Raw genomic sequence first — 14,309 nt, 5'->3', positions numbered from 1 at the left:
TCCTGCTCAGTTAAACCATCATCCCAATCCTTTGACACCAGGGATTTTAGAAATCAAAGTGAGCAGAGCCACTGCTTTTCTGTCAGAAAGATCAGATCATTACTGTTCTGGCCTGCGTTGTAAATGGCAACTTATTCCCTATTTAGTGTACTACATTTGACAAGGACCCATAGGTTGCACTGAGTAGGGGATAGGGTGCCATTTGGGATGCACACCGTGTCTCTTTTACACTGTCTATTAGGATGTGTTGAATCCTGTCTAGTGCAGTTTTAATGTTTAACATTGTTTTATGTACTTGATCATTTTCCATTTAATACAGTTTTGGCAGGCATTTTTAAGCAAAGTGTTCAAACCACCAGCACTAACTGGAGGTTGAACTGCTAGAATTGAGGATTCTGCACTTGCCTCTTCCATTGACATTCACGAATATTGGAATGGGTGCTGTCCTCGTTGAACGTCAATTTGCCTGACAGTTGTGCTACCCATTCATCATGACCCATTCCAACTCATGGCACAGCAAGCTTAATTAATACTAATATAGAATTATACTATAAAGTCTTAAAAAAAAAAAAATTACCCACAATCCAAGTCACATGGCAAGATAGGAACTGCAAGGTTTTTAAAACCACAGGCTTCTAATGAGTTAAATCACTCGATTTTCTCTCTCTTTTGTTATCCTCATAAAATATACTTACATTTTGAGCAACATATTAAGTTGGATTCCTTCTTACATTATTTTGGTCAAATGAAATCAACAAATCATTGAAGCGACCTGCATTATATTATTTTGTAAGCTGTTTTGACACTTTATTGAGACAGTTCTGAAATGACGGAGGAGGTAGAGATAGGTGGGAGGAACAGATTGAAGGGGTTGGAACCCCGGTCTTTGTGGGGGGGGGGGGGGGGGGCGTGTATCCAAGCCAGGTGACTTACCGCTAGACCACAGACTGCACGACTTGCATTCATTTTGATTACGTTGGTTGTTTTTTTTGTTGTCGATTACAATTCACCCCAGAATCATTTCTTACAGTGTGGCTGTGTGGTTGAGTGGGTAAAATTCCAACGAAATGTACCATCTTACTACCCCTCCTTTTTCTAGTCTGTCTAAATAAATATTCTCCATAGGCCCTTATCATCAATGAGTATTTAGGATATAAACCATTGCATTTCTAAACCAGGGAAAGGGGGTTACCTAGTCAGTTGTACAACTGAATGTGTTCAACTGAAATGTGTCTTCTGCATTTAACCCAACCCTGTACGAGAAACACCGTGCTATTATGTTGATGCTGCCTTTTACATCCACTGAAACCCCCAAAAAGTGTTTTCACAACACTCTTAAAAACACCAATATTCAGATTGAAGAACCACTTTGGGTGTTTCAGAGTCCTTCATTTATGTTTTAAAAGACATTCTTTGTATTAAAACACTTACATTGGGTTTACATTCAAACACCAGATCTCAGCTTAGGTGCAATCTTTTTCATAGTTTCATTACACAATCACGGTGTTTTGAGGCATTCTATTTGTACAGTGTAGCAACACTGACTTTGCTGATAGCTACTTTACTGAGGAAAAGAAAGTCGTGAGGAGAGGGGGTAGGATGTTCTCTGTCTGTCCATTTGTGTGATTTAATGATGTCTGCCATACTGTCTCAATAGTGTGGGGACAACCAACCTAACAGCTGGGGCAGAATGTAAAACAGACAGATGAAGGATTAGCCCCAATGTTTAAGCCTCTGTCTCTGCCTCTAGGTCCAGGCCATGTTTGTCTTCATCTGTGGCTGCAGCAGAAAAAAAACGTTTTTATTTATTTACTAGCAAGTCTGCTTCTGGAGTGGACTTGCCCATTTGGGATAAAAAAAGCAACTGTCCACAAAGCACTGGTAGATTGTTCCTTTAAAGCTTGAGAAAATGTTTCTTCACCAAACTGCTCACAAGTTTGAAGTTTCACAATTTTGAACACTGGATTGTTAAGCACAACAATGTAGTTTGCTCTGTGTGAATGCCCCTACCTGCTCATTGTAGCACATGAAATACATCACCTATTAAAAAGAGAACACATGCCACTGCCAGGGTCGATGCACGTTCAAGTTGGTGTATCTTTGCTCTGTTTGCAGCACGCTCCACAGCCGTCTGGCCAGCGAGCAGTCTCCGCTGAAGGAGGAGCTGGATGCTGTGAGGCAGGTAAGTTATCTGTATTCCAAGTATACCTGTACTTTGTTGCAAAACACATTTCCCTATTGGAATACTACCGTACTCTATTCAATTCAATCCTATTTAATTCTATTCTGCAGGACAACATCCAGCTGGTCAGAGAACACAACCATGTGAAACAGAGCTGTGAGGAGATGAGGAGACTACATGATGAGGACCAGAGAGAGCTGGGAGACATGAGGCTGCTTCACCAACAGGTATTGGAGTAGAATACACACTCACCCTGACATGCTCAAGGTTTTTGGCTCCAGGGTCCTCTCTTTGGGTCCAGGGTCCTCTCTTTGGGTCCAGGGTTCTCTCTTTGGGTCCAGGGTTCTCTCTTTGGATCAGGGTCCTCTCTTTGGCTCCAGGGTCCTCTCTTTGGGTCCAGGGTCCTCTCTTTGGGTCCAGGGTCCTCTCTTTGGGTCCAGGGTCCTCTCTTTGGGTCCAGGGGGTGGCAGCTAGCATAGACGTTATAGAAGCAGCCCAGCGACCAGAGCGGTGCCAGTTCGAATCCCTGGTTTGACGGGAACTTTGGCGAAACCTTTGCCGTCTTGAAATACCTTTTTGGATTCTGACATATGAGACAGATTCTACATGTTCTGCCCATTTAGGACCGTTAGCACGGTCAGACGAGCTCATTCCACTATGTCGTCATAGCGATCAGAAATGCCTTCAAATTAGACACGTGACCAAATTATTATTAATGAATTATTATTAATTATTATTAATTTCTCTCATTGCTGCTCTAGTTGCACCTCAAGTAACGCCCTATTCCCTTTATAGTTAACTCTTTTGACCAGGGTCCATAGGGGCCTGAAGGGAATAAGGTGTCATTTGGGACACACACTCTGTAGGATCTATTTTAGCTCTCATTATAGTTTGAACCCTTGGTTCAGATCGTTAAATGTTTGTCAGTCATATCTAACGTGCTCATGGGGAATGCTTTCAATGCCAGTCTGATCAGTAGGTGCCTAATTGGCCAGGTCCCAAATGACACCCTATTCCCTATATAGTGCTCTACTTTTGACCAGGTCCTGGTCCAAAGTAGTGCACTATAAAGGGAATAGGGTGCCATTTGGGGCACATACATTGTCTTCCCAAAGCTGGGATTGCTCATGAGCTCATGTCATTACTAAGTAAACTAGCATCAAACAGCATAGAAATTCACAGTCAAATGAGCCTGATGTCAATTCAAATTAGGCTGCCGTTGTGAATTACGTCTGTTAAGGATTTTATGAGCGAGCCAATGCCATGCGGTAGACGTGCAGAAAATGTCTCGTGTAGGTTTTGAATATACATAATGCAATAATCATACAAATATGTGCCAATTTTATCCGAAGCGCTTTATAGTCCAGTCAGTGCATCCATTTTTTGTAGCCTACTGTATGTGACTGTTCATCCTGTGGGATGTTCGTTATTATGACACATTACTTACAGTGGGGCAAAAAAGTATTTAGTCAGCCACCAATTGTGCAAGTTCTCCCACTTAAAAAGATGAGAGAGGCCTGTAATTTTCATCATAGGTACACGTCAACTATGACAGACAAAATGAGAATTTTTTTTCCAGAAAATCACATTGTAGGATTGTTAATGAATTTATTTGCAAATTATGGTGGAAAATAAGTATTTGGTCACCTACAAACAAGAAAGATTTCTGGCTCTCACAGACCTGTAACTTCTTCTTTAAGAGGCTCCTCTGTCCTCCACTCGTTACCTGTATTAATGGCACCTGTTTGAACTTGTTATCAGTATAAAAGACACCTGTCCACAACCTCAAACAGTCACACTCCAAACTCCACTATGGCCAAGACCAAAGAGCTGTCAAAGGACACCAGAAACAAAATTGTAGACCTGCACCAGGCTGGGAAGACTGAATCTGCAATAGGTAAGCAGCTTGGTTTGAAGAAATCAACTGTGGGAGCAATTATTAGGAAATGGAAGACATACAAGACCACTGATAATCTCCCTCGATCTGGGGCTCCACGCAAGATCTCACCCCGTGGGGTCAAAATGATCACAAGAACGGTGAGCAAAAATCCCAGAACCACACGGGGGGACCTAGTGAATGACCTGCAGAGAGCTGGGACCAAAGTAACAAAGCCTACCATCAGTAACACACTACGCCGCCAGGGACTCAAATCCTGCAGTGCCAGACGTGTCCCCCTGCTTAAGCCAGTACATGTCCAGGCCCGTCTGAAGTTTGCTAGAGAGCATTTGGATGATCCAGAAGAGGATTGGGAGAATGTCATATGGTCAGATGAAACCAAAATAGAACTTTTTGTTAAAAACTCATCTCGTCGTGTTTGGAGGACAAAGAATGCTGAGTTGCATCCAAAGAACACCATACCTACTGTGAAGCATGGGGGTGGAAACATCATGCTTTGGGGCTGTTTTTCTGCAAAGGGACCAGGACGACTGATCCGTGTAAAGGAAAGAATGAATGGGGCCATGTATCGTGAGATTTTGAGTGAAAACCTCCTTCCATCAGCAAGGGCATTGAAGATGAAACATGGCTGGGTCTTTCAGCATGACAATGATCCCAAACACACCGCCCGGGCAACGAAGGAGTGGCTTCGTAAGAAGCATTTCAAGGTCCTGGAGTGGCCTAGCCAGTCTCCAGATCTCAACCCCATAGAAAATCTTTGGAGGGAGTTGAAAGTCCGTGTTGCCCAGCGACAGCCCCAAAACATCACTGCTCTAGAGGAGATCTGCATGGAGGAATGGGCCAAAATACCAGCAACAGTGTGTGAAAACCTTGTGAAGACTTACAGAAAACATTTGACCTGTGTCATTGCCAACAAAGGGTATATAACAAAGTATTGAGATAAACTTTTGTTATTGACCAAATACTTATTTTCCACCATAATTTGCAAATAAATTCATTAAAAATCCTACAATGTGATTTTCTGGATTTTTTTTTCTCATTTTGTCTGTCATAGTTGAAGTGTACCTATGATGAAAATTACAGGCCTCTCTCATCTTTTTAAGTGGGAGAACTTGCACAATTGGTGGCTGACTAAATACTTTTTTGCCCCACTGTACATTAGGTGTGTTCATATTATTATCCTTTTCTTTAGTTGAGTCGTTTTAAAGCCGTCGCAGTAGAAGTGTAGTGGAGCCGGAGAGGCAGATTGTAAATGTTCTGTATGGTTTCTCTTCTCTCTGACTGAAAGAGTCTATGCTTAGTGTCTTCATTTAGCCCCAAGACCCTCAACTCTGCTAAATTACTTTTTTACTTGGAAGTAATTTGACAAACTGTTCCAATGTTGGGTTATTTATTTAACTAGAAAAATGTTGCACCTTTTCCTTTGATCTCTGAGCTCTCAGAGTGAAACAGAGTTTCGGTGTAACCTTTGTAAATATAGCCATGGTGTGCGTCCCAAATGGCTCCCTATACAATGCACTACTTTTGAACATGGCCTATAGTGCACTATATAGGGAATAGGGTGCCATTTGGGATGCTGCCTTACTGACTGAAGCACGTCTTGTTTTCTGGTGCTTAATCTATTTTTACACTATGGAGGAGAGGAGGGCACTTCAGTCTGCTCTGCTTTATTCAGACAGAGTGGTTGTTGACTCAGCCATGTTGAGTCATTATCTGTAGCACTGCCATGTCATCAATGAGACGGCTGCAGAGAGAGTGCTATAGTGTTGTTGTGCTGTAAATAAACTGTACTGTAATGTATTGTATGGTGGAGATAGAGACCACTGTATTCTACTGTTGTATTTCCCAGTGGTCACAGAGGTTAAGTATAATGTAGATGTACTGTAGATGTACTGCAGATGTACTGTAGATGGACTGTACTGTAGATGTACTGTGGATGTCCTGTAGATGTACTGCAGATGTACTGTAGATACACTGTACTGTAGATGTCCTGTAGATACACTGTACTGTAGATGTACTGTGGATACACTGTACTGTAGATGTCCTGTAGATACACTACTGTAGATGTACTGTGGATACACTGTACTGTAGATGTACTGTGGATACACTGTACTGTAGATGTCCTGTAGATGTACTGTACTGTAGATGTCCTGTAGATACACTACTGTAGATGTACTGTGGATACACTGTACTGTAGATGTCCTGTAGATGGACTGTACTGTAGATGGACTGTAGATGTACTGTGGATGTACTGTAGATACACTGTACTGCAGATGTACTGTAGATATTCTGTACTGTAGATGGACTGTACTGTGGATGTCCTGTGGATACACTGTACTGTAGATGTCCTGTAGATGTACTGTACTGTAGATGTCCTGTAGATACACTACTGTAGATGTACTGTGGATACACTGTACTGTAGATGGACTGTACTGTAGATGGACTGTAGATGTACTGTGGATGTACTGTAGATACACTGTACTGCAGATGTACTGTAGATATTCTGTACTGTAGATGGACTGTACTGTGGATGTCCTGTAGATATACTGTAGATACACTGTACTGTAGATGTACTGTAGATGTACTGTACTATGGACTGTACTGTAGATGTACTGTAGATGTACTGTACTCTAGATGTACTGTAGATGGACTGTACTGTAGATGTACTGTGGATGTCCTGTAGATACACTGTACTGTAGATGTACTGTAGATGGACTGTACTGTAGATGTCCTGTAGATACACTGTACTGTAGATGTTCTGTGGATACACTGTACTGTAGATGTACTGTGGATACACTGTACTGTAGATACACTGTACTGTAGATGGACTGTACTGTAGATGTACTGTGGATGTCCTGTAGATATACTGTAGATACACTGTACTGTAGATGTACTGTAGATGTACTGTAGATGTACTGTACTATGGACTGTACTGTAGATGTACTGTAGATGTACTGTACTCTAGATGTACTGTAGATGGACTGTACTGTAGATGTACTGTGGATGTCCTGTAGATATACTGTAGATACACTGTACTGTAGATGTACTCTGGATGTACAGTAAATGTACTGTAGATGGACTGTACTGTAGATGTCCTGTAGATACACTGTACTGTAGATGTTCTGTGGATACACTGTACTGTAGATGTACTGTGGATACACTGTACTGTAGATGTCCTGTAGATACACTACTGTAGATGTACTGTGGATACACTGTACTGTAGATGTACTGTGGATACACTGTACTGTAGATGTCCTGTAGATGTACTGTACTGTAGATGTCCTGTAGATACACTACTGTAGATGTACTGTGGATACACTGTACTGTAGATGTCCTGTAGATGGACTGTACTGTAGATGGACTGTAGATGTACTGTGGATGTACTGTAGATACATTGTACTGTAGATGGACTGTACTGTAGATGGACTGTAGATGGACTGTACTGTAGATGTACCGTAGATGGACTGTAGATGTACTGTGGATGTACTGTAGGTACACTGTACTGTGGATGTACTGTAGATACACTGTACTGTAGATGTCCTGTAGATGGACTGTACTGTAGATGTACCGTAGATGGACTGTAGATGTACTGTGGATGTACTGTAGATACACTGTACTGTAGATACACTGTACTGTAGATGGACTGTACTGTAGATGTACTGTGGATGTACTGTAGATACACTGTACTATAGATACACTGTACCGTAGATGGACTGTAGATGTACTGTAGATACACTGTACTGTAGATGTACTGGGGATACACTGTACTGTAGATGTACTGTGGATACACTGTACTGTAGATGTACTGTAGATGCACTGTACTGTAGATGTACTGTAGATGGACTGTACTGTAGATGGACTGTACTGTAGATGTACCGTAGATGTACTGTGGATGTACTGTAGATGGACTGTACTGTAGATGGACTGTACTGTAGATGTACTGTAGATGTACTGTAGATACACTGTACTGTAGAGGGACTGTACTGTAGATACACTGTACTGTAGATACACAGTACTGTAGATGTACTGTGGATACACTGTACTGTAGATGTACTGTGGATACACTGTACTGTAGATGTCCTGTAGATGTACTGTACTGTAGATGTCCTGTAGATACACTACTGTAGATGTACTGTGGATACACTGTACTGTAGATGTCCTGTAGATGGACTGTACTGTAGATGGACTGTAGATGTACTGTGGATGTACTGTAGATACATTGTACTGTAGATGGACTGTACTGTAGATGGACTGTAGATGGACTGTACTGTAGATGTACCGTAGATGGACTGTAGATGTACTGTGGATGTACTGTAGATACACTGTACTGTGGATGTACTGTAGATACACTGTACTGTAGATGTCCTGTAGATGGACTGTACTGTAGATGTACCGTAGATGGACTGTAGATGTACTGTGGATGTACTGTAGATACACTGTACTGTAGATACACTGTACTGTAGATGGACTGTACTGTAGATGTACTGTGGATGTACTGTGGATACACTGTACTATAGATACACTGTACCGTAGATGGACTGTAGATGTACTGTAGATACACTGTACTGTAGATGTACTGGGGATACACTGTACTGTAGATGTACTGTGGATACACTGTACTGTAGATGTACTGTAGATGCACTGTACTGTAGATGTACTGTAGATGGACTGTACTGTAGATGGACTGTACTGTAGATGTACTGTGGATGTACTGTAGATGGACTGTACTGTAGATGGACTGTACTGTAGATGTACTGTAGATGTACTGTAGATACACTGTACTGTAGAGGGACTGTACTGTAGATACACTGTACTGTAGATACACAGTACTGTAGATGTACTGTAGATGGACTGTACTCTAGTGTGTAGTATAGTGCTGTATCTGTATATGTACTGTAGTGTATTGTATAGTGCTGTATCTGTAGATCAAATCAAATGTATTTATATAGCCCTTCTTACATCAGCTGATATCTCAAAGTGCTGTACAGAAACCCAGCCTAAAACCCCAAACAGCAAGCAACACAGGTGTAGAAGTATTGTATAGATGTAGATGTATTGTATAGTGCTGTTTCTGTAGATGTACTGTAGTGTATTGTATAGTGCTGTTTCTGTAGATGTACTGTAGTGTATTGTATAGTGCTGTATGTACTGTAGATGTGTGGATGTACTGTAGATACACTGTACTGTAGATGGACTTTACTGTAGATGTACCGTAGATGGACTGTAGATGGACTGTACTGTAGATGTACTGTGGATGTACTGTAGATACACTGTACTGTAGATACACTGTACCGTAGATGGACTGTAGATGTACTGTGGATGTACTGTAGATACACTGTACTGTGGATGTACTGTAGATACACTGTACTGTAGATGTCCTGTAGATGGACTGTACTGTAGATGTACAGTAGATGTACTGTGGATGTACTGTAGATACACTGTACTGTAGATGTACTGTGGATGTACTGTAGATGGACTGTACTGTAGATGGACTGTACTGTAGATGGACTGTAGATGTACTGTAGATGGACTGTACTGTAGATGTACTGTAGATGGACTGTACTGTAGATGTACTGTAGATACACTGTACTGTAGATGTCCTGTAGATGGACTGTACTGTAGATGTACAGTAGATGTACTGTGGATGTACTGTAGATACACTGTACTGTAGATACACTGTACTGTAGATGGACTGTACGGTAGATGTACTGTGGATGTACTGTAGATGGACTTTACTGTAGATGGACTGTACTGTAGATGTACTGTGGATGTACTGTAGATACACTGTACTGCAGATACACTGTACTGTAGATGGACTGTACGGTAGATGTACTGTGGATGTACTGTAGATACACTGTTCTGTAGATACACAGTATTGTAGTTGTACTGTAGATACACTGTACTGTAGATGGACTGTACTGTAGATGGACTGTACTCTAGTGTGTAGTATAGTGCTGTAGATGTACTGTAGTGTATTGTATAGTGCTGTATCTGTAGATGTATTGTATAGTGCTGTATCTGTCGATGTACTGTAGTGTATTGTATAGTGCTGTATCTGTAGATGTACTGTAGTGTATTGTATAGTGCTGTATCTGTAGATGTATTGTATAGTGCTGTATCTGTAGATGTACTGTAGTGTATTGTATAGTGCTGTATCTGTAGATGTATTGTATAGTGCTGTATCTGTAGATGTAGTGAATTGTATAGTGCTGTATCTGTAGATGTACTGTAGTGTATTGTATAGTGCTGTATCTGTAGATGTATTGTATAGTGCTGTATCTGTAGATGTACTGTAGTGTATTGTATAGTGCTGTATCTGTTGATGTATTGTATAGTGCTGTATCTGTAGATGTACTGTAGTGTATTGTATAGTGCTGTATCTGTAGATGTACTGTAGTGTATTGTATAGTGCTGTATCTGTAGATGTATTGTATAGTGCTGTATCTGTAGATGTACTGTAGTGTATTGTATAGTGCTGTATCTGTAGATGTATTGTATAGTGCTGTATCTGTAGATGTACTATAGATACAGTGCATTCGGAAAGTATTCAGACCCCTTGACTTTTTCCACATTTTATTACGTTACAGCCTTATTCTGAAATGGATTAAATCTGGGGGTTTTCACTCATCAATCTACAAACAATACCCCATAATGACAAAGAAAAGGAAGGTTATTTTTTTTTATTTGTATTTTTTTCACAAATATATAAAAAATAAATAAACTGAAATTACATTTACATAAGTATTCAGACCCTTTACTCAGTACTTTGTTGAAGCACCTTTTGGCAGCGATTACAGCCTCGAGTCTTTGGTATGATGCTACAAGCTTGGCACACCTATATTTGGGGAGTTTCTCCCATTCTTCTCTGCAGATCCTCTGTCAGGTTGGATGGGGAGCGTCGCTGCACAGCTATTTTCAGGTCTCTCCAGAGATGTTCGATGGGTTGAAGTCCGTACTCTGGCTGGGCCACTCAAGGACATTGAGATTTGTCCTGAAGTCCTGAAGCCACTCCTGCGTTGTTCTGGCTGTGTGCTTACGATCGTTGCCCTGTTGGAAGGTGAACCTTCGCCCCAGTCTGAGGTCCTGAGCGCTCTGGAGCAGGTTTTCATCAAGGATCTCTCTGTACTTGGCTCTGTTCACTTTCTCTCGATCCTGACTAGTCTTCCAGTCCCTGCCGCTGAAAAACATCCCCACAGCATGATGCTGCCACCACCATGCTTCACCGTAGGGATGGTATCGGCCAGGTGATGAGCGGTGCCTGGTTTCCTCCAAATGTGATGCTTGCCATTTTTTGGTACCCTTCCCCAGATCTGTGCCTCGACACAATCCTGTCTCGAAGCTCTACGGACAATTCCTTTGACCTCATGGCTTGGTTTTTGCTCTGATATGCACTGACAACTGTGGGACCTTATATAGACAGGTGTGTGCCTTTCCAAATCAAACGATTGAATTTACCACAGCTGGACTCCAATCAAGTTGTAGAAACGTCTCCAGGATGATCAATGGAAACAGGATGCACCTGAGCATAATTTCGAGTCTCATAGCAAAGGGTCTGAATACTTACAGTACCAGTCAAAGTTTGGACACACCTACTCATTCAAGGGGTTTTCTTTATTTTTACTATTTTCTACATTGTAGAATAATAGTGACGACATGAAAACTATGAAATAACACATATGGAATCATGTAGTAACCAATAAAATGTAAATATATTTTGTATTTGAGATTCTTCAAAGTTGCCACCCTTTGCCTTGATGACAGCTTTGCACACTCTTGGCATTCTCTCAACCAGCTTCACCAGGCATGCTTTTCCAACAGTCTCAAAGGAGTTCCACATATGCTGAGCACTTGTTGGCTGCTTTTCCTTCATTCTGCGGTCCAACTCATCCCAAACCATTTCAATTGGCTTGAGGTCAGGTGATTGTGGAGGCCAGGTCATCTGATGCAGCACTCCATCACTGTCCTTCTTGGTCAAATAGCCATTACACAGCCTGGAGGTGTGTTGGGACATTGTTCTGTTGAAAAACAAATGATAGTCCCACTAAGCGCAAACCAGATGGGATGGCGAATTGATGTAGAATGCTGTGGGAGCCATGCTGGTTAAGTGTGCCTTGAATTCTAAATAAATCACTGACAGTGTCCCCTGCAAAGCCCCCCCACACCATCACACCTCCTCCTCCATGCTTCACGGTGGGAACCACACATGCGGAGATCATCCGTTCACCTACTCTGCATCTCACAAAGACACGGCGGTTGGAACCAAAAATCTCAAATTTGGACTCATCAGACCAAAGGACAGATTTCCACTGATCTAATATCCATTTCTCATGTTTATTGGCCAAAGCAAGTCTCTTTTTCTTATTGGTGTCCTTTAGTAGTGATTTCTTTGCAGCAATTTGACCATGAAGGACTGATTCACGCAGTCTTCTCTGAACAGTTGATGTTGAGATGTGTCTGTTACTTGAACTCTGAAGCATTTATTTAGGCTGCCATTTCTGAGGCTGGTAACTCTAATGAACTTGTCCTCTGCAGCAGAGGTAACTTTGGGTTTTCCTTTCTTGTGGCGGTCCTCATGAGAGCCAGTTTCATCATAGCGCTTCCTGGGATTTGCGACTGCACTTGAAGAAACTTTAAAAGTTCTTGAAATGTTCCATATTGACTGACCTTCATGTCTTAAAGTAAAGATGGACTGTCATTTCTCTTTGCTTATTTGAGCTGTTCTTGCTATAATATGGACTTGGTCTTTTACCAAATAGGGCTATCTTCTGTATACCACCCCTACCTTGTCCCAACACAACTGATGGCTCAAACGCATTTAAGAAGGAAAGAAATTCCACAAATTAACTTTTAACAAGGCACACCTGCTAATTGAAATGCATTCCAGGTGACTACCTCATGAAGCTGGTTGAGAGATTGCCAAGAGTGTGCAAAGCTTTCATCAAGGCAAAGGGTGGCTACTTTGAATAATCTCAAATATAAAATATATTTTGATTTGTGTAACACTTTTTTGGTTACTACATGATTCCGTATGTGTTATTTCATAGTTTTGATGTCTTCACTATTATTCTACAGTGTTGAAAATAGTACAAATAAAGAAAAAACCTTGAATGAGTAGGTGTGTCCAAACTTCTGACTGGTACTGTATGTAAAACGCTTTGTCATTATGGGGTATTGTGTGTAGATGGATGAGGATTTTATAAAAAATCAATTTTAGAATAAGACTGTAACTTAAATGTGGAAAAAGGGTCTGAATATTTACCGAAATCACTGTATATGTATAGATAGATAACTAGCAGTGGAGGCTGGTGGGAGGACCTATAGGAGGACAGGCTATTTGCAATGGAATACATAGAACAGAGTCAAAGTGGTTTCCATATGTTTGATGTGTTTGTTACGGTTCCATTTATTCCATTCCAGCCATTACAATGAGCCTATCCTCCTATAGCTCCTGCCACCAGCCTCCACTGATAGATTGGGCTCCCGAGTGGCGCAGCGGTCTGAGGCACTGCATATCAGTCCCTGGTTCGATTCCAGGCTGCATCACATCTGGCCGTGATCGGGAGTCCCATAGGGCGGCGCACAATTGGCCCAGACTCGTTCGGGTTTGGCCGGGGTAGACCGTCGTTGTAAATAAGAATTTGTTCTTTCGTTGTAAATAAGAATTTGTTCTTAACTGACTTTCCTAGTTAAATAAAGGTTCCATTTTTTTTTTAGATAGATAGATAGCACAGTGGCAATTCCTGGGCCAGGTACTGGAAAAAGGGCGTATTGATCTGGCAACTGGAGGGCTGCTGGGTTCACATCCTCAAAGCATTCCCCTACAGTTTATAGTAAATCAATATAGGGAAAAAAGGACGTGCCGGAGACTGGTCTAGTGGTAGTTCTGCTGACTCCGGACCACGCATCAATTCTATAAAGTCTTTCAACTATCCATCTCCCTCTCTGTAACTGTCTTTCAACTATCCATCTCCCTCTCTGTAACTGTCTTTCAACTATCCATCTCCCTCTCTGTAACTGTCTTTCAACTACCCATCTCCCTCTCTGTAACTGTCTTTCAACTACCCATCTCCCTCTCTGTAACTGTCTTTCAACTACCCATCTCCCTCTCTGTAACTGTCTTTCAACTACCCATCTCCCTCTCTGTAACTGTCTTTCAACTATCCATCTCCCTCTCTGTAACTGTCTTTCAACTATCCATCTCCCTCTCTGTAACTGTCTTTCAACTATCCA

At 41.6% G+C, this 14,309-nt stretch overlaps 1 protein-coding gene across 3 annotated transcripts in view; it reads left to right on the top strand.

The window, feature by feature from the left end:
* The window catches only part of LOC115153541 (disks large homolog 5), a 120,263-nt gene that overhangs the window by 58,775 nt on the left and 47,179 nt on the right, over nt 1-14,309 (top strand). For all 3 annotated transcript variants that reach the window (XM_029699106.1, XM_029699105.1, XM_029699104.1), the window contains exons 5-6: nt 2,116-2,182; nt 2,293-2,409. In XM_029699106.1, coding sequence (XP_029554966.1) covers nt 2,116-2,182; nt 2,293-2,409 — 184 coding nt within the window. The remainder of the gene's footprint in view (nt 1-2,115; nt 2,183-2,292; nt 2,410-14,309) is intronic.

This window comes from Salmo trutta, chromosome 18 (genome assembly GCF_901001165.1).
Source record: "Salmo trutta chromosome 18, fSalTru1.1, whole genome shotgun sequence".
Classification (NCBI taxonomy): Eukaryota; Metazoa; Chordata; class Actinopteri; order Salmoniformes; family Salmonidae; genus Salmo; species Salmo trutta.
Note: the sequence above shows the minus strand (reverse complement) of the source record. Positions and strands in the feature narration are given on the sequence as shown.